Source organism: Oncorhynchus mykiss, chromosome 4, assembly GCF_057628025.1.
Source record: "Oncorhynchus mykiss isolate SJ-2025 chromosome 4, ASM5762802v1, whole genome shotgun sequence".
Lineage (NCBI taxonomy): Eukaryota > Metazoa > Chordata > Actinopteri > Salmoniformes > Salmonidae > Oncorhynchus > Oncorhynchus mykiss.
Window position 1 is genome coordinate 9,219,177 of NC_143025.1, and position 21,590 is coordinate 9,240,766.

At 44.7% G+C, this 21,590-nt stretch overlaps 1 protein-coding gene across 2 annotated transcripts in view; it reads left to right on the forward strand.

Annotated features, from left to right (window-relative positions):
- LOC110521236 (zinc finger protein 609) overlaps window positions 1–21,590 on the forward strand; it is a 185,894-nt gene that overhangs the window by 60,733 nt on the left and 103,571 nt on the right. For both annotated transcript variants that reach the window (XM_036968847.2, XM_036968845.2), the window contains exon 2: window positions 6,679–7,545. In XM_036968847.2, coding sequence (XP_036824742.2) covers window positions 6,811–7,545 — 735 coding nt within the window. In that variant the 5' untranslated portion in view covers window positions 6,679–6,810. The remainder of the gene's footprint in view (window positions 1–6,678; window positions 7,546–21,590) is intronic.

Sequence of the window (21,590 nt, forward strand, 5' to 3'; positions counted from 1 at the left end):
GCATCAGATGACCTGGCCTCCCCAACCACCCGACCTCTACCCAATTGAGATGGTTTGGGATGAGTTGGACTGCGGAGTGACTGAAAAGCAGCCAACAGGTGCTCAGCATATGTGGGAACTCCTTCAAGACTGTTGAAAAAGCATTCCAGGTGAAGCTGGTTGAGAGAATGCCAACGCGTGTGCAAAGCTGTCATTTAAGGCTGAAGGTGGCTACTTTTTTGGTTACTACATGATTCCATATATTATTTCATAATTTTGATGTCTTTACCATTATCCTGCAATGTAGAAAACAGTAAAAATAAAGGAACCCCCCCCCCCCTTTTTTAATATCCCTTATTTTACCAGGTAAGTTGACTTTGAACACGTTCCCATTTACAGCAAAAATCTGGGGAATAGTTACAGGGGAGAGGGGAGAGAGAGGGGGGGGGGGGGGGGGGGTGAATGAGCCAATTGTAAGCTGGGGATGATTAGGTGACTGATGGTATGAGGGACAGATTGGGAATGCAGTGTGTCCAAACTTTTGACTGGTGTGTGTGTGTGTAAAAAAGTTAGATACTCTACCGTCCAAAAGTTTGGGGTCACTTAGAAATGTCCTTGTTTGTGAAAGAAAAGCACATTATTTGTGTCCACTAAAATAACGTCAAATTGATCAGAAATACAGTGTAGACATTGCTAATGTTGTAAATGACTATTGTAGCTGGAAATGGATGATTTTTAACGGAATATCTACATAAGGGTACAGAGGCCCATTATCAGCAACCATCACTCCTGTTTTCCAGGGGCACGTTGTGTTAGCTAATCCAAGTTTATCATTTTAAAAGGCTAATTGATCATCATAGAAAACCCCTTTGCAATTACGTTAGCACAGCTGAAAACTGTTCTGATTTAAAGAAGCAATAAAACTGGCCTTCTTTAGACTAGTTGAGTATCTGGAGCATCAGCATTTGTGGAGTGGGCAGCCCCGGTGCACAACTGAACAAGAGGACAAGTAAATTGGTGTCTAGTTTGAGAAACAGATGCCTCACTGGCAGCTTCATTAAATGGTACCCGAAAAACACCACTCTCGACTTCAACAGTGAAGAAGCGACTCCAGGATGCTGGTCTTCTAGGCAGAGTTCCTCTGTCCAGTGTTTGTTCTTTTGCCCATCTTAATCTTTTATTTTTATTGGCCAGTCTGAGTTGTGGCTTTTTCTTTGCAACTCTGCCTAGAAGGCCAGCATCCTGGAGTCGCCTCTTCGCTGTTGATGTTGAGACTGGTGTTGTGCACCAGATTTGAGAGAAATAAGCTTTTTGTGCATATGGAACATTTCTGGGATGTTTTATTTCAACTCATGAAACATGGTACCAACACTGTACATGTTGCGTTTATATTTGTGTTGAGTATAAATGTGGTTTTGTAATATTTTCAGTGGAAATGAGTTAGTCCTTGTGCATAGAGTTGTATGGCTTGTATAACTTTGCCGTCATTGGCTTTTGTTTATCATACATTTTAAAGTGAAACATCTGAGTCTCGACATCACTCTGTTGCCATGGACTTGCCCAGATTATTTTGGAACAATTACCATGTAAGGAGAGTGTTACTGAATGACAATGAAAAGAGAGCAGAGCAGCGAGTGGACATTTTGTAATCGCGTCTCATCCTGCAGAAATCCTCTGACTTCGGTTAGTTTAATTAAGTGTGGAATTAGAGACATTTCACCAGAAAGGCAGTTCTCAGAATAGCTCTGCTTGCCTTAGAATAATCCACTGTCATTTCAAGCAGCACAAATAGTCTTATTAGATTCTATGTTATCTTTTCAACACGGTCTTTCCCTGACATTGCAGGAGAGAGTTCTTAAAATCACAGATTGATCAAATCAAATTTAAAGTTTATTTGTCACATGCGCTGAATACAGTGAAATGCTTACAGGCTCTAACCAAGAGTGCAAAACAGGTATTAGATGAACAATAAGTAGGTAAAGAAATAAAACAACAGTAAAAAGACATGCTATAACAGTAGTGAGGCTACATACAGACACCTGTTAGTCAGGCTGATTTGAGGTAGTATGTACATGTAGATATGGTTAAAGTGACTATGCATATCTGATGAACAGAGAGTAGCAGCAGATTGATAGTCAGACAGCTAGGCCTAAGTGTTTATCAAGTAGAACCCATCCATTTTTGCAGTATGTTTGGCTGTCTGTCTGTGACTGGATTCTTCCTGGTTCTGTGGCCTCATGTTTTTTAGTTGGGATTGTAGTTGACGGGAATGCTTGCACCTCTCAGCAGGCTCAAGCCCTGTGACTAAAGGATTAGACCAGACTACTTAAGAGTTATTTTCTATTTATTTATTTATTTATCCCCCCCCCCCACACCCCCTGTCTGACCATCTGGCTTCACAACCAATCAAACGCAGACGGAGCATTTTACCCTGCTGCTGGGTGAGCATTTCAAGAATTCAACAGAACACACTGCAACACAGCCAGAGCTATAGTAGCTAGAGCAAGGAAGGACCCAATGCGGAAAAGTGGCTATCCACTGGCTCTATATCCTGTTTCCACTCGCTAGATTGTAACTAGCTATAGTAGCTAGAGCAAGGAAGGACCCAATGCGGAAAAGTGGCTATCCACTGGCTCTATATCCTGTTTCCACTCGCTAGATTGTAACTAGCTATAGTAGCTAGAGCAAGGAAGGACCCAATGCGGAAAAGTGGCTATCCACTGGCTCTATATCCTGTTTCCACTCGCTAGATTGTAACTAGCTATAGTAGCTAGAGCAAGGAAGGACCCAATGCTGAAAACAGTGGCTATCCACTGGCTCTATATCCTGTTTCCACTCGCTAGATTGTAACTAGCTATAGTAGCTAGAGCAAGGAAGGACCCAATGCTGAAAACAGTGGCTATCCACTGGCTCTATATCCTGTTTCCACTCGCTAGATTGTAACTAGCTAGAGCAAGGAAGGACCCAATGCTGAAAACGGTGGCTATCCACTGGCTCTATATCCTGTTTCCACTCGCTAGATTGTAACTAGCTAGAGCAAGGAAGGACCCAATGCTGAAAACGGTGGCTATCCACTGGCTCTATATCCTGTTTCCACTCGCTAGATTGTAACTAGCTAGAGCAAGGAAGGACCCAATGCTGAAAACAGTGGCTATCCACTGGCTCTATATCCTGTTTCCACTCGCTAGATTGTAACTAGCTAGAGCAAGGAAGGACCCAATGCTGAAAACAGTGGCTATCCACTGGCTCTATATCCTGTTTCCACTCGCTAGATTGTAACTAGCTAGAGCAAGGAAGGACCCAATGCTGAAAACGGTGGCTATCCACTGGCTCTATATCCTGTTTCCACTCGCTAGATTGTAACTAGCTTTAGTAGCTAGAGCAAGGAAGGACCCAATGCTGAAAACAGTGGCTATCCACTGGCTCTATATCCTGTTTCCTGTGAAGGGAAGATTTTGTTTGTTGTAAAGTTACATTGTTTTGTTATTTACCTTTCCATTTCAAGAATAATGCCGAATGCCGAGTATCTAAAATGGTCAGCCTTTGTCAAATCTACTTTGTTTATGGTACGCGTCATGCATCTCAATCAGACTCTGCAAACATCTCGAGTGCATCTCGCTCTTTCTTTCTCTCTCTCGTGTGTGTGTGTGTGTGTGTGTGTGTGAGAGAGAATTGGCCTTCCATTGTCATGAAGGAGCGAAAGGGTTACGCCAACGCATTCATATGATAAGTGCCTTGAAAAGAGGGCTTGTGTCCTCTTCCGGCACACAAGTTGTTTTTGACCCAGTGTTAGGAAATCAAAAGCGGCAAAGTGCTGTGATCTGCCTCATTGGAGGCAAAGGGCTGTGGTCTGCCTCAATGGAGGCAAAGTGCTGGGATCTGCCTCAATGGAGGCAAAGGGCTGTGGTCTGCCTCAATGGAGGCAAAGTGCTGTGATCTGCCTCAATGGAGGCAAAGGGCTGTGATCTGCCTCAATGGAGGCAAAGTGCTGTGATCTGCCTCAATGGAGGCAAAGGGTTGTGATCTGCCTCAATGGAGGCAAAGGGCTGTGGTCTGCCTCAATGGAGGCAAAGTGCTGTGATCTGCCTCAATGGAGGCAAAGTGCTGTGATCTGCCTCAATGGAGGCAAAGGGCTGTGATCTGCCTCAATGGAGGCAAAGGGCTGTGATCTGCCTCAATGGAGGCAAAGGGCTGTGGTCTGCCTCAATGGAGGCAAAGGGCTGTGATCTGCCTCAATGGAGGCAAAGTGCTGTGATCTGCCTCAATGGAGGCAAAGGGCTGTGATCTGCCTCAATGGAGGCAAAGGGCTGTGATCTGCCTCAATGGAGGCAAAGGGTTGTGATCTGCCTCAATGAAGGCAAAGGGCTGTGGTCTCCCTCAATGGAGGCAAAGTGCTGTGATCTGCCTCAATGGAGGCAAAGTGCTGTGATCTGCCTCAATGGAGGCAAAGGGCTGTGATCTGCCTCAATGGAGGCAAAGGGCTGTGATCTGCCTCAATGGAGGCAAAGGGCTGTGGTCTGCCTCAATGGAGGCAAAGGGCTGGGATCTGCCTCAATGGAGGCAAAGTGCTGTGGTCTGCCTCAATGGAGGCAAAGGGCTGTGATCTGCCTCAATGGAGGCAAAGGGCTGTGATCTGCCTCAATGGAGGCAAAGTGCTGGGATCTGCCTCAATGGAGGCAAAGTGTGTCGGGGCCCATAAAATGCCTGGGTCTTGTTTCACTCTTTATTGGTCTGTCATGGTGTAAAAAGCCTAGTGTGGGGAATACCAATAACTCAGAACAAACTGGTTAAGAAGAAGGTCCTTGCTAGAGAGTCTCTTTTTTGCCTTACATTTTGGTCCGTTTGATCGTACAGGCTGAGACTAAGATGAACCAGAACTTCCTAAGCAAAGAATTCTGGCACAAAATGTTAGGCCCAAGTGTGTCTTTTGTTTAGTCCGGTCCTCCCACCCACACTGATTTATGAATGCAAATCTATTTGTGTGTCGTATTCAATGTTTCACAACGGAGAGGCAGTTGTTGCTTCACCAAGACCTTCATTACAGATCATTAATGCTGACACTGTTATCCATTTCCCCCCCCTCCCCCATTAGCTTATATAGAGCAAACTGGGTAAGTGGGCTTTGATTCCGGCAGTAGAAGTCAACCTTGTTTTGGTGCTTTTGTTGACTGCAGTGGATTGATATGTCATGGTGTTAATTAGACTGAATATCTGGTGAGGAGCCTGGAGCTTGATCTCTGGGGCAGGGTTTGTGGCTTTGATGATTTCAGAGGTCTCTTTAGTCCTGCCTGACGTCAACCTGCTGGTGAAAGAGGAAATGGACTCCATATGTGTTTGGTGTTTGCAGAAACCTCACCCTCCCTGGCAAAGCCGCCATGTTGCCTTGTAAACCCAAAGGCAGCTTTCTCCCTGAATTTCGAGGAAGCTTGGATATTGTTTTCGGGATTATGATAAGTAAAGCTATTGCACCTTCAAATTAGGTCAAATATACACTACACATTAGGTCAACGAGCTACAGAGACTACACATTAGGTCAACGAGCTACAGAGACTACACATTAGGTCATCAAGTTAGAGACTACACATTAGGTCAACGAGCTACAGAGACTACACATTAGGTCATCAAGTTAGAGACTACACATTAGGTCAACGAGCTACAGAGACTACACATTAGGTCATCAAGTTAGAGACTACACATTAGGTCAGCGAGCTACAGAGACTACACATTAGGTCATCAAGTTAGAGACTACACATTAGGTCATCAAGTTAGAGACTACACATTAGGTCAGCGAGCTACAGAGACTACACATTAGGTCAACGAGCTACAGAGACTACACATTAGGTCATCAAGTTAGAGACTACACATTAGGTCATCAAGTTAGAGACTACACATTAGGTCAGCGAGCTATAGAGACTACACATTAGGTCATCAAGTTAGAGACTACACATTAGGTCATCAAGTTAGAGACTACACATTAGGTCAACGAGCTACAGAGACTACACATTAGGTCAACGAGCTACAGAGACTACACATTAGGTCATCAAGTTAGAGACTACACATTAGGTCAGTGTTCAATAGAGACTACACATTAGGTCAGCGAGCTACAGAGACTACACATTAGGTCATCAAGTTAGAGACTACACATTAGGTCAGTGTTCAATAGAGACTACACATTAGGTCAACGAGCTATAGAGACTACACATTAGGTCATCAAGTTAGAGACTACACATTAGGTCAGTGTTCAATAGAGACTACACATTAGGTCAACGAGCTACAGAGACTACACATTAGGTCATCAAGTTAGAGACTACACATTAGGTCAGCGTTCAATAGAGACTACACATTAGGTCAGCGAGCTACAGAGACTACACATTAGGTCAGCGAGCTACAGAGACTACACATTAGGTCAGCGAGCTACAGAGACTACACATTAGGTCAACGAGCTACAGAGACTACACATTAGGTCAACGAGACAACATTGTCAGAAAGACTTTCCCTCAGGCACCTGTTTAGGAATAATTCTTTGTACACATAGGTTTACAATACTCTATGAAAGTGGATACTGTCTTGCCTGCCAGACCTTCCTGTGTTACAAGATTCTAATATCTGATGACGATCTCCTTATAGTTTATCTTGGAATGTTAGAGCTCGACTTTTGACTGCGTACTTTTCACACATCTTTTCTTCCTCCCTTTACAGAGCAAACAATGTGGGTTACTGGGAAGGGGATACGGAGAAGACCCTAAAGCTGCTGAAACCCTTCTCCCACTGCCTCAAGTGGTCTGAGAAGGTCAGACTTAACGGTGGCGCGCCCGGGCCGCTGGCACTAAGATGTCCCTAAGCAGTGGCACTGCAGGCGGGAAAGGTGTGGACTCTAATGCGGTGGACACTTATGACAGCGGCGACGAATGGGATATAGGTGTTGGTAATCTGATCATTGACCTCGACGCAGACCTAGAAAAGGACAAACTTGAGATGTCTGGCACTAAAGACGGCGGGGGCATGGCTGCCCCTCCCAGCGCTGTAGCAGCTCTACCCGACAACATTACATTTGTTAGCCCCGTACCCGCTGCTCAAGGCAAAGAGAGTAAACCCAAATCAAAGCGTAGTAAGAGCTCAAAGGACAGTGGCAAGGCCTCGGTTACAGACGGGGCCAAGAAAGACGCCCAGGTGCGAACCCAGGGTGAGGTCACAGGACCCGCCGTTGGCACAGGTCCCACGGCAAACTCAAACTCTGGAAAGGGTGCTGAGAAGAGCAGCAAAGCCTCCCGTAATGTTTCTGGTGGAAAGAAGGACAAGGAGGGGGGTTCTGGGAAAAGTAAGAAGGAGAGAAGTGAATCTGTGGCTACTATTGAGAAGGATGTAGGTGTCCTAGTGTTGCCTTTGGCATGTCGTGGCGTTCCATTTGAGGGTACGCAAAGTACAGACTTGGCTGTGGCTGAGCAACTTGGGAATATTGCCCTGGATTCCACACGGATTGTTGTACCACCGTTAGCCATTAAAAGTGAGCCAGAGGAGATGGACAACGGCGAATGCAGAAACCTGAAGAAACTGAAAAGTGAGAAGGTAAGAAACAAGCTATCATGTCTTCGTTTTTTTTTGCGTTTGGCTGCTGTTTAATCAACTGATTTGAATGATGACAGATGCCGGTTGTTTGTTTGCTGCTGCAGTATTAGTATGTCTAGCTCATCGTGACCAAGTGATTTAGGAGATTTTAATGTAGCACTTTGCTTTCAAGTGGAGTGAGCAACAGATGTAATCTAGTTCTCTGTGTGGGGGGATAAGAGCTTTGTACTGTCTCGAAACCTCTCATGTAATCACTGAATTTGATGGGTGTTAAGCAGTGCATGGGGCTCTATCTTAACGCTAATGTCTCCTCCTCGGGGGACTTTTACGCTGCTGTACACACCCCGTAGCCCAGAAAAAAGTGAATTATGTTCTGCAAGACACAACATTGGCATCAGTCGGTAGCACTACATACCATAGATTCCTGTCCTCTGTTTGCTAGTCATTTCAGCAATGGGTTACTGCTCAGGCCCTTCACTGCCATTAGGATTTGCAAACCTTCTGGTGTTCTCAGGCACTCAAATTGGCAGACTTGTTTTTACAAGGCTATGGGTTGCTTGTGGACATAGCGAGGGGGGGGTGGAAGGCTTCAGTGTGCCAGATGCCAAAGATGTGAGAAGCCAGAGTTCCGCAGTTCTCTGATAAGGTTCCTGACAGGGTCCCTGGAGGGTTTTGTAAAGCTATCTCACGAAGAGGCTTTGCACCAGGAGATCAGTTCCACCTGTCGGCCGTATGTCACTGCCAGGCGCTGAGACTAAAGTGAAGCTCCAGGGGAAGTGTCCGATGTCTTGTCCTGGCAACAGATTTTTTTTGTTGTTGAGAGCATCAATAAGCCTCCGCCTTTTCCAGCCCTGCACTTAGTCAGCTGGAGGGGGGGGGGGGGAACCTCCAGGCTAAAGTTACCCATTAGACATAATTACTGGCTACTGATCTCCAAGTCATGACGAGAGTATGCTTTTCAAAGTGTTCATCGGTTGGCACTTGGTGGATCGACAGGACGAGGTATCAAGGGTTGTCACTTTGAGCTGTGTGCTACTTCTGCTGTAATGAAGAGGCCATCCGGATCCCACTAAGCACGTTTCCATCCACAGTTCAGTCATACCATATAAACAAATATAAAAAATAAAAAAACTCACAACAGCTGTGATGGAAACAGAAAGTTTCAGTATCATTTTATAAATGCCGACAGATTATCTGTTAGTTCGACATGGTGGGATCTTTATGGTGGAAACGCCTTTATGCCTAAATATTGTTGTAATAACAACTTCAATATTATTAACTGATGATATGAAGTCACGTGATGACATGTTGCGCTCACTCCGACTCATCGGGAAAGAATACAGTTTATTAGGCTACAGATTAAATAAGTTATGATGAACTTCACAGGGGAGGTGAAAGAGCAAGGTGATGAGCTTGACGCTCCTTTCTGATAAATATCGAGAGTCTTATTCCGGTGACGTGATCATCGATGCTTGGCTGCCGTTTTCACAAAATAACATTCGGTCTCTTATCCATTATAATCTCATCATGTAGACTAGACTACCTGCACTGTATCTGCGAGCTGTTGGTTTAGAGCTCAGGCACCAAGACCAGAGGAGGCACATTCACTATTTAACGCAACAGTTTGTGACAAAACTATCAGTAGAGTTAAACTTTAGATTTTTATTCAGTACATGAAAATAAAAGCGAAAAAAAAGTACATTTTTGTGTGTCATCACGTTCTGACTTTTATCCGCAACAAGTCCACAGTTTATACAGATTGTAGAATAATCACATTAAAATCGGTTGGATGGAAACTTGTCCACTGAGAGGGTTTTCTGCTTCCGCTGTATTGAAGAGGCCATCCGGATCCCACTGAGAGGGTTTTCTGCTTCCGTTGTATTGAAGAGGCCATCCGGATCCCACAGAGGGTTTTCTGCTTCCGTTGTATTGAAGAGGCCATCCGGATCCCACAGAGGGTTTTCTGCTTCCGTTGTATTGAAGAGGCCATCCGGATCCCACTGAGAGGGTTTTCTGCTTCCGCTGTATTGAAGAGGCCATCCGGATCCCACTGAGAGGGTTTTCTGCTTCCGTTGTATTGAAGAGGCCATCCGGATCCCACTGAGAGGGTTTTCTGCTTCCGTTGTATTGAAGAGGCCATCCGGATCCCACTGAGAGGGTTTTCTGCTTCCGCTGTATTGAAGAGGCCATCCGGATCCCACTGAGAGGGTTTTCTGCTTCCGTTGTATTGAAGAGGCCATCCGGATCCCACTGAGAGGGTTTTCTGCTTCCGCTGTATTGAAGAGGCCATCCGGATCCCACTGAGAGGGTTTTCTGCTTCCGTTGTATTGAAGAGGCCATCCGGATCCCACTGAGAGGGTTTTCTGCTTATCTTTGGAGCTTTGGGACTGCTGCCTCTGGCTATCTGAACTCTGTGGCGGGAGGTTTCCTGTGTCATCTTGCTGCGTGTTTGACCTCTAACATCTAATTGAAAGAGGCAGTCAGTTCAACTCACTCTCGCTGTCTTGAGCAGGGAAGGAGGAGAGGAAGTAGTATAGACTCCCTCTGTGAGGATCATGCCAGCAGGACAGGAAATCCGGTGACAAAGGGACAAGATATCTCATCGACCCTCTAGAGATAAACGGTCTAGGGTCATTTGTTTAGACACATTTTAAAGTCTTGGTTGACCTCAAATTTTAAAGCTAAGAACATAGCAATGGCTACTTGACAGAGATCCTACAGCCCCTTCTCCCCCTTCTCATAGTATCATCCTGTGTGTCCCTCGATGTCTGATCAATGGGCAATTTCTGACATTATGTAGTCGTCAGCGCCCATGCTACTGTCATGACCTTCACATGCTACTGTCATGACCTTCCCATGCCATGTAAATAGGGTCATTCTACCACAGATGGGTCTGTAAATAGGGTCATTCTACCACAGATGGGTCTGTAAATAGGGTCATTCTACCACAGATGGGTCTGTAAATAGGGTCATTCTACCACAGATGGGTCTGTAAATAGGGTCATTCTACCACAGATGGGTCTGTAAATAGGGTCATTCTACCACAGATGGGTCTGTAAATAGGGTCATTCTACCACAGATGGGTCTGTAAAAAGGTATCTACTTGCACAATGCTCAAAACAGGTCATTTAAAATACACCGCGGCCCGTGGCAGTTAAAACGAAATTCAACAATATTCAAAAACATATTGAACTTTAAATATCAATTTGCCCAAGTATATCATAAGATAAAATGCTTCAGTGAGTCAGTATTTTCTGCAACTTTCTAAAACGTCACAGGAATTCTCCTGTATGTGATTTGTGTGCAGTGTGCGCATATGTTTACACTTGAACTTTTATCGATAATGATAACCCTCCGCCCCTCAATGGATTTTTCCCAGAACTATTGGGGAAAAAAGTCATCATCCGATGTGGTTTTAGCATTTCTGTCGACTTACAACATCCTATATATATTTATATATTTATATATTTATTTTAATCATTTAAAAAAAAAAATATATATATATATATATATATATATTGTTTTTATTAGAGTAACCTGAGAAAACAGACATGGAATTTGGGGGGGGGAACAAATGGAAGCAGGCACATTTTTTAAAAACGGATTTTACAGGGCCCTACTGTTACTCAATGCCTCCTAATTAATTAACAATGCAAGAGGTTTATGTCATTTTTCAGCTAAATGCCGCTTCTCAGCACCAGGCACTTTCCTCACTGCCAGTTATTGCAACCTTGTCGGAGTTCAATGAACTCTACTGTAGAGAAAGTGCTTCATGCTGGGGGGGGGGGGGGGTCTAGCATTCCTCCCTCGGCAGTGAAGTTTGATAGTTAGATTGATAGAGCAGTGCTTTTCATTAATAGGTATTTTTGGATCTCTCTCGTATTCTGTGGGGAATGTGTCTGGGTGGTGAGCAGTGCCTGTGAAATGGCAGGCTCCATCCAGCGCTCTCTGTGCCACTGGGACTACACAGGACCTAAATCCAGGGCTCTCTGTGCCACTGGGACTACACAGGACCTAAATCTAGGGCTCTCTGTGCCACTGGGACTACACAGGACCTAAATCCAGGGCTCTCTGTGCCACTGGGACTACACAGGACCTAAATCCAGGGCTCTCTGTGCCACTGGGACTACACAGGACCTAAATCCAGGGCTCTCTGTGCCACTGGGACTACACAGGACCTAAATCCAGGGCTCTCTGTGCCACTGGGACTACACAGGACCTAAATCCAGGGCTCTCTGTGCCACTGGGACTACACAGGACCTAAATCCAGAGCTCTCTGTGCCACTGGGACTACACAGAACCTAAATCCAGGGCTCTCTGTGCCACTGGGACTACACAGGACCTAAATCCAGGGCTCTCTGTGCCACTGGGACTACACAGGACCTAAATCCAGAGCTCTCTGTGCCACTGGGACTACACAGGACCTAAATCCAGGGCTCTCTGTACCACTGGGACTACACAGGACCTAAATCCAAGGCTCTCTGTGCCACTGGGACTACACAGGACCTAAATCCAGGGCTCTCTGTGCCACTGGGACTACACAGGACCTAAATCCAGAGCTCTCTGTGCCACTGGGACTACACAGAACCTAAATCCAGGACTCTCTGTACCACTGGGACTACACAGGACCTAAATCCAAGGCTCTCTGTGCCACTGGGACTACACAGTACCTAAATCCAGGGCTTTACAGCGTGACTTGATCGACAGGGTCCTGAGCACAGCCCCTCTCTCTCTCTCTCTCCCCCTCTCTCTCTCTCTCTCCCCCTCTCTCTCACTGCCCACGGTGGCCTGTGACTGGTGCTATTGTATTACAGCACATTCCTTAAACAGGCAGCTCAGGGTTAGTCAGGGCTGTGCAGAGGGGATTGTGGGGTGGCGCAGAGAGACTCTCGTGCACATTTTCTCCGGACTGACCAGTTTGGAGCTGGGAGAGGATCCTCTCAGTTGACCGTTGGCTTAGCAACCTTTCTCGTGTTTACTCCACATTACTTCGACCTTATAGCAACATGGGTGCTTCATTTAAACTCTGGAAGTCAGGCGTTGTGGTTGTGTGTGTTTATGGGACCTAGAAGGGGAAGTGAAGTGGTGCAGTACTGCAGCCTTGGATTCCTTCTGCACAGTAGCACCCCAAAGCATATTCCAGTAGAATATACCTGCACCAGACAACCCCAGCCTTGGATTCCTTCTGCACAGTAGCACCCCAAAGCATCTTCCAGTAGAATATACCTGCACCAGACAACCCCAGCCTTGGATTCCTTCTGCACAGTAGCACCCCAAAGCATATTCCAGTAGAATATACCTGCACCAGACAACCCCAGCCTTGAGGACAGTCTAAGAACAACTAGCCTTCATCATTGAAGTAGTCTTTCTGCAGGGAGGAGCAGGGAGATGGACAAAAACAGTATAAACCTAGACACACACTGTTGAGGAGCAGCACACTCCCGACTACGCATAGCAGGGCAACTGTCTCCCGTACACACGGCCTCCGAAGAAATGAGTCTTTTTGATCTGTAAACTCCCATGTGATCTAGTAGTGTTTCCCCTCCAGTCCAGACTCCCCCTCAGCTCCTCTGTCAATGTGTGGAATCCAAAGACAGGAGTGTTTAGAGTGTAGATGTGATACATTTCTCAATGTTTAAACTGGCTTTTTTTTTTATTTTTATTTTTTACAGTTTTATGAACAAATTCTTATTTTCAATGATGGCCTAGGAACAGTGGGTTAACTGCCTAGGAACAGTGGGTTAACTGCCTAGGAACAGTGGGTTAACTGCCTAGGAACAGTGGGTTAACTGCCTAGGAACAGTGGGTTAACTGCCTAGGAACAGTGGGTTAACTGCCTAGGAACGGTGGGTTAACTGCCTAGGAACAGTGGGTTAACTGCCTAGGAACAGTGGGTTAACTGCCTAGGAACAGTGGGTTAACTGCCTAGGAACAGTGGGTTAACTGCCTAGGAACAGTGGGTTAACTGCCTAGGAACAGTGGGTTAACTGCCTAGGAACAGTGGGTTAACTGCCTAGGAACGGTGGGTTAACTGCCTAGGAACAGTGGGTTAACTGCCTAGGAACAGTGGGTTAACTGCCTAGGAACAGTGGGTTAACTGCCTAGGAACAGTGGGTTAACTGCCTAGGAACAGTGGGTTAACTGCCTAGGAACAGTGGGTTAACTGCCTAGGAACAGTGGGTTAACTGCCTAGGAACAGTGGGTTAACTGCCTAGGAACAGTGGGTTAACTGCCTAGGAACAGTGGGTTAACTGCCTAGGAACAGTGGGTTAACTGCCTAGGAACAGCGGGTTAACTGCCTAGGAACAGTGGGTTAACTGCCTAGGAACAGTGGGTTAACTGCCTAGGAACAGTGGGTTAACTGCCTAGGAACAGTGGGTTAACTGCCTAGGAACAGTGGGTTAACTGCCTAGGAACAGTGGGTTAACTGCCTTGTTCAGGGGGCAGAACGACAGATTTTCCTGCAACTTTCTGAAGAGGCAAATGCCTGTGTGTGTGTGTGTGTGTGGTGCACCATTTTGAGTAGCCGTTAGCGACGATACTAGCTAATGAAAACAGCCTCTGGTAAAAGTAAAACGCGTACCAAACGTGAACTCCAAACTATGCTTACCTGGCAGAATTGTATTCTGATTCGTTTCAGTGGATTTTATGTGTTGATAACTTTACCATGACGTCTACGCTACAAAAACACAGCTAAACAACAGCCTCTCCCTAGGTATGCATTTCAACTAAAGGGTATAACTACACCCAATCAGGCAACAACAAATAAATCTAAAGCGTTTTATAGGGCCCTGGAGTAGGCAAGATGAAACATCTTGAATGCCGGGGGCAGGCTTAGTCAAATGGGGGAGGTGTAGGCTAACGTTCCTCTCTTCAGACTCCCGCGGAAGACATCTTCATTTGTCATGTTCAGTGCCATTTTAAGATGGAAAGTAGCCGGGAGACGAGCTATAATGTTGACACCACCGCAGTCTCTTTTCAGAGAATCTGCAACCGCCTGCTCGTGGTGGGTGCAGGTTCTCTCTGTCTTTGTTGTTGTGCAGTTCAGTCCTAAATGGGATTCATTGAAGTGGATGCCTGTCTTGAAGTTGAGTGTTTGTGACTTCCTTTGAAATGGGGTGGCGGATAATTGAAAACACAGCCGGAAAGTGCAGGGCCTGTGCCAAGTTAAAACCTTTTTTTTTTTTTATAGTTTCTTGTGAGCTGCTCTTGTCAGCGGAGCCGTAGTCCAGTCAGGACCGAACCAACCCAGTCAGCCAGATGCTCAGCATTACACGTGGATCACATCCACAGCTGTGATTCTTTCAGCATTACCACATGGATCACATCCACAGCTGGGATTCTTTCAGCATTACCACGTGGATCACATCCACAGCTGGGATTCTTTCAGCATTACACATGGATCACATCCACAGCTGGGATTCTTTCAGCATTACACACGGATCACATCCACAGCTGTGATTCTTTCAGCATTACACATGGATCACATCCACAGCTGGGATTCTTTCAGCATTACCACATGGATCACATCCACAGCTGTGATTCTTTCAGCATTACCACATGGATCACATCCACAGCTGTGATTCTTTCAGCATTACCACATGGATCACATCCACAGCTGTGATTCTTTCAGCATTACCACATGGATCACATCCACAGCTGGGATTCTTTCAGCATTACACACGGATCACATCCACAGCTGTGATTCTTTCAGCATTACACATGGATCACATCCACAGCTGTGATTCTTTCAGCATTACCACGTGGATCATATCCACAGCTGTGATTCTTTCAGCATTACACACGGATCACATCCACAGCTGTGATTCTTTCAGCATTACCACGTGGATCATATCCACAGCTGTGATTCTTTCAGCATTACACATGGATCACATCCACAGCTGGGATTCTTTCAGCATTACCACATGGATCACATCCACAGCTGTGATTCTTTCAGCATTACCACGTGGATCATATCCACAGCTGTGATTCTTTCAGCATTACACATGGATCACATCCACAGCTGGGATTCTTTCAGCATTACCACATGGATCATATCCACAGCTGTGATTCTTTCAGCATTACCACATGGATCACATCCACAGCTGTGATTCTTTCAGCATTACCACATGGATCACATCCACAGCTGTGATTCTTTCAGCATTACCACATGGATCATATCCACAGCTGTGATTCTTTCAGCATTACACATGGATCATATCCACAGCTGTGATTCTTTCAGCATTACCACATGGATCATATCCACAGCTGGGATTCTTTCAGCATTACCACATGGATCACATCCACAGCTGTGATTCTTTCAGCATTACCACATGGATCATATCCACAGCTGTGATTCTTTCAGCATTACCACATGGATCACATCCACAGCTGTGATTCTTTCAGCATTACACACGGATCACATCCACAGCTGTGATTCTTTCAGCATTACCACGTGGATCATATCCACAGCTGTGATTCTTTCAGCATTACACACGGATCACATCCACAGCTGTGATTCTTTCAGCATTACCACATGGATCACATCCACAGCTGTGATTCTTTCAGCATTACACATGGATCACATCCACAGCTGTGATTCTTTCAGCATTGCCACGTGGATCATATCCACAGCTGTGATTCTTTCAGCATTACACATGGATCACATCCACAGCTGGGATTCTTTCAGCATTACCACATGGATCATATCCACAGCTGTGATTCTTTCAGCATTACCACGTGGATCATATCCACAGCTGTGATTCTTTCAGCATTACCACGTGGATCATATCCACAGCTGTGATTCTTTCAGCATTACACATGGATCACATCCACAGCTGGGATTCTTTCAGCATTACCACATGGATCATATCCACAGCTGTGATTCTTTCAGCATTACCACATGGATCACATCCACAGCTGTGATTCTTTCAGCATTTCGTCTTCTCTTTATACGTCAGCCCATTTCGGTCAAAGTTTTGTGTTTTAAGTTTACCAGATAAAAACAAATGCTAGCTAGCCTCAGTCTGCCCTTGTAGCTTAAAGTTGTTTATTGGCTGATGAAATCAAACCCATACAAAGACCTCCATCTTTGAAGGAAGAAAGTGGAAAAACGCCAGAGACTAGCTCTCTGCCCCAAGGAGAAGTATTTGCTTGGTTTAGACCAGTTTTTGTTGTGTTTTTTTTTTGTCTGTTTGAAAATGATTTTGGCCGTGCAGCACCTTCAGATGCTGCCAAGAGAAACTATTTAAATTCTCCCCTCATCCAGCTGGCTGAGCAGGCTGCAGTGAAGTTCTGATGTCTGCTCTGTGATCACTCTTCAAGTCTGACTTTTCATTATAATCTTTATGCCCCGAAGACTCACCACGGCTGTAGGTGTTTTAACTATGAGAAATAAGGCCTTCTGATTTGATCGTCTCACTACTTGTATTGGTATTGTTGGAGCGTTTTATAAGATATCTTAGGTAGCTCACTGTCAGTCTTTTTTTCAATTTTTTAGACCAGGTTAAAATGTGATTAGACGCCGCATAGCAACACAAAATGTCCACATAAAACCCTTTGGACGCCATCTTAGGGGGAAAAGGCCAAGAGGACCGAGGGTAAGCAGCCATGAGTGCAGTGTGTATTATCTAGTCATTTTGCAGCATTGTGTCTGTCCGCTGCTTTGTTCTCAGTGGAATTATTCTCCAAGCCCAGAGTTTACTCTGGTACATAACTCAAATAGCTGAACATCTAGACTGTCCGAGCAAGAGGTTTTGTTAGGTGGAGGGTAAACTCGTGAAGCATCGGTCGGCCGTCGCTGGGGCTGTGTTTTTGGCCCGGCCCTAGCTCCTGCAGTGCTGTTCCTGCCACTGAGGTGCTTGAAGCACCCCTGCCCCTCGGGGCGCCAGTCAAATCACTCCACACTAGTTGTTTTTAGTGTTGATACTGTGCTTAAGGTAGTAAATGGCATATATATTGGTACTATGCAGAGTATGGAGAGGAGTGTGTAGGGGAGTCTTTTCCTGGATGCTGATTGGTTTAAACCGCATTCCAGTCGGTATCTATTCCACAGGTTACCACCGGCTAAATCTGACGTTGACATGCCTATGTACTTTCTTCCGCCTGGCTACACAATCCACTGTCTCATCATAGTATCGTTTAGATATGCAATCCACTGTCTCATCATGGTATCGTTTAGATACGCAATCCACTGTCTCATCATAGTTTAGATACGCAATCCACTGTCTCATCATAGTTTAGATACGCAATCCACTGTCTCATCATAGTTTAGATACGCAATCCACTGTCTCATCATAGTTTAGATACGCAATCCACTGTCTCATCATAGTTTAGATACGCAATCCACTGTCTCATCATAGTTTAGATACGCAATCCACTGTCTCATCATAGTATCGTTTTGACAATATCTCTATATGATTGTTGTGCTAGTTGTCTGTCCCTGTACTAAAACCCCTGTATTTATCCTTCATAACTAGTTGTCTGTCCCTGTACTAAAACTCCTGTATTTATCCTTCATAACTAGTTGTCTGTCCCTGTACTAAAACTCCTGTATTTATCCTTCATAACTAGTTGTCTGTCCCTGTACTAAAACTCCTGTATTTATCCTTCATAACTAGTTGTCTGTCCCTGTACCAAAACTCCTGTATTTATCCTTCATAACTAGTTGTCTGTCCCTGTACTAAAACCCCTGTATTTATCCTTCAGAACTAGTTGGCTGTCCCTGTACTAAAACCCCTGTATTTATCCTTCATAACTAGTTGTCTGTCCCTGTACTAAAACCCCTGTATTTATCCTTCAGAACTAGTTGTCTGTCCCTGTACTAAAACTCCTGTATTTATCCTTCATAACTAGTTGTCTGTCCCTGTACTAAAACCCCTGTATTTATCCTTCATAACTAGTTGTCTGTCCCTGTACTAAAACCCCTGTATTTATCCTTCATAACTAGTTGTCTGTCCCTGTACTAAAACTCCTGTATTTATCCTTCATAACTAGTTGTCTGTCCCTGCACTAAAACTCCTGTATTTATCCTTCATAACTAGTTGTCTGTCCCTGTACTAAAACTCCTGTATTTATCCTTCATAACTAGTTGTCTGTCCCTGTACCAAAACCCCTGTATTTATCCTTCATAACTAGTTGTCTGTCCCTGTACTAAAACTCCTGTATTTATCCTTCATAACTAGTTGTCTGTCCCTGTACTAAAACTCCTGTATTTATCCTTCATAACTAGTTGGCTGTCCCTGTACTAAAACCCCTGTATTTATCCTTTATAACTAGTTGGCTGTCCCTGCACTAAAACTCCTGTATTTATCCTTCATAACTAGTTGTCTGTCCCTGTACTAAAACCCCTGTATTTATCCTTTATAACTAGTTGGCTGTCCCTGCACTAAAACTCCTGTATTTATCCTTCATAACTAGTTGTCTGTCCCTGTACCAAAACTCCTGTATTTATCCTTCATAACTAGTTGTCTGTCCCTGCACTAAAACTCCTGTATTTATCCTTCATAACTAGTTGTCTGTCCCTGTACTAAAACCCCTGTATTTATCCTTCATAACTAGTTGGCTGTCCCTGCACTAAAACGCCTGTATTTATCCATCATAACTAGTTGTCTGTCCCTGTACTAAAACCCCTGTATTTATCCTTCATAACTAGTTGTCTGTCCCTGTACCAAAACTCCTGTATTTATCCTTCATAACTAGTTGTCTGTCCCTGTACTAAAACTCCTGTATTTATCCTTCATAACTAGTTGTCTGTCCCTGCACTAAAACTCCTGTATTTATCCTTCATAACTAGTTGTCTGTCCCTGTACTAAACCCCCTGTATTTATCCTTCATAACTAGTTGTCTGTCCCTGCACTAAAACCCCTGTATTTATCCTTCATAACTAGTTGTCTGTCCCTGTACTAAAACCCCTATATTTATCCTTCATTACTAGTTGTCTGTCCCTGCACTAAAACTCATGTATTTATCCTTCATAACTAGTTGTCTGTCCCTGTACTAAAACTCCTGTATTTATCCTTCATAACTTGTTCTCCATCTTCTTTTTAAATAGGGAGCCAATTAGTTTTCAGCGCTGTTATTTCCCTGACTGATCAAAACTAGTTTTCTCACCTCTCTCTCTCTCTCTCTCTCTCTCTCTCTCTCTCTCTCTCTCGCTCTCTCTCTCTCTCTCTCTCTCTCTCTCTCTCTCTCTCTCTCTTTCTCTCTCTCTCTCTCTCGTCCCTCTGCAGCAGACATAGAGTGAGCAATATGTTTGGAACATCGAATTGCAATAAAATCACAGCATCGACTCGCAAAACATATAGAATCATGAGAATCGCAATACATATCATATCATCACCTTAAGTGTGGTGATATGGTATTGTCAGGTCCCTGGCCATCCCCAGCCCCAGAGAGGAGGCACACTGGTTCCTAAATTCAGACTGACATTTTATGTTTAAGCAATGAGGCACGAGGTGGTGTGGTATATTGGCCAATATACCACGGCTAAGGGCTGTTCTTATGCACGATGCAACGCAGAGTGCCTGGATACATTATATTGGCCATATACCACAAACCCCTGAGGTGCCTTATTGCTATTATAAAACTGGTTACCAACGTAATTAGAACAGTAAAAGTATATGTTTTGTCATACTTGTGGTGTACGGTCTGATATATATACCACGGCTGTCAGCCAATCAGTATTTAGGACTTGAACCACCCAGTTTTATAATTACATATATCCTATGTAGGCCGATACACACCCACATTATAGACACGAGAGGATGTTGTCTGGAGCGCAGCGTAGTGTGCTGGGTTATGGGTCACAGTGGCGAGAGGTTTATAGTCCTGTTGGACGGCGATACAGGACAACACCGTGGAGAGCGGTGGGTGTGTCTGGTGGACATTATTTTCATATCAGGATCCATGCCACATTAACACTCCTTTCCAACATCTTGGTCGTTCCTTTGACCTTCAGTGTGCTGCCGGCTCTGATTGGCCGCATTTAAGCATCAAAGGAGCTGTTGTGGTGCGCGACCCCGGTGGATTTAGGTCCAGCGCTGCTCTCACATGAGGTAACACAGACATACCGCTTGTGTGTACTGTTAAGGTTTGGCCTTTTCACTTGGAGGTTTTCTAAGGGTTCCGTCTCTACCTTCGGAGTACTTTGTTTTTGACAGGAAGATAAGTTATGCCTGTTTTTATATGATTAAAGGCTTGTAAAAGATGGTAATAAATCCATGTTGTCCTCCAGTCTCTTCTGTTTCGGTTTTTAGAATCATGTAGTAGGCTTACTTTGTCCCCTAAGGCCCAGCTACTCTTTAAGTGTATTTTTTTGGGGGTAGTTGGCAAAAAATATCTGGAATCTCACCTGACCAATGTGAGGTACTGCCAGGGCTGTACCATGTGGACAAATAGGACAGGCCTGTATGGAATTTAATGGATATTGCACACAGCCTTATTACTACAGAGATAAATACACAAAAACAAATTGCCCAGCCTTGTGTTTTATATTGGATATTGCACACAGCCTTATTACTACAGAGATAAATACACAAAAACAAATTGCCCAGCCTTGTGTTTTATATTGGATATTGGACTTTTTCTTATTTTTTTTTTATAACATTTTAAATTTCAAAAAGTCAGCACACAAGTTTGTTTCTTTCCTTCCAGTACAGGGCTATGTACAGATTACGCTGCCCACCTTTCATCCAGTACAGATTACGCTGCCCACCTTCCATCCAGTACAGGGCTATGTACAGATTACGCTGCCCACCTTCCATCCAGTACAGGGCTATGTACAGATTACGCTGCCCACCTTCCATCCAGTACAGGGCTATGTACAGATTACACTGACCACCTTCCATCCAGTACAGGGCTATGTACAGATTACGCTGCCCACCTTCCATCCAGTACAGGGCTATGTACAGATTACACTGACCACCTTCCATCCAGTACAGGGCTATGTACAGATTACGCTGCCCACCTTTCATCCAGTACAGGGCTATGTACAGATTACGCTGCCCACCTTTCATCCAGTACAGGGCTATGTACAGATTACGCTG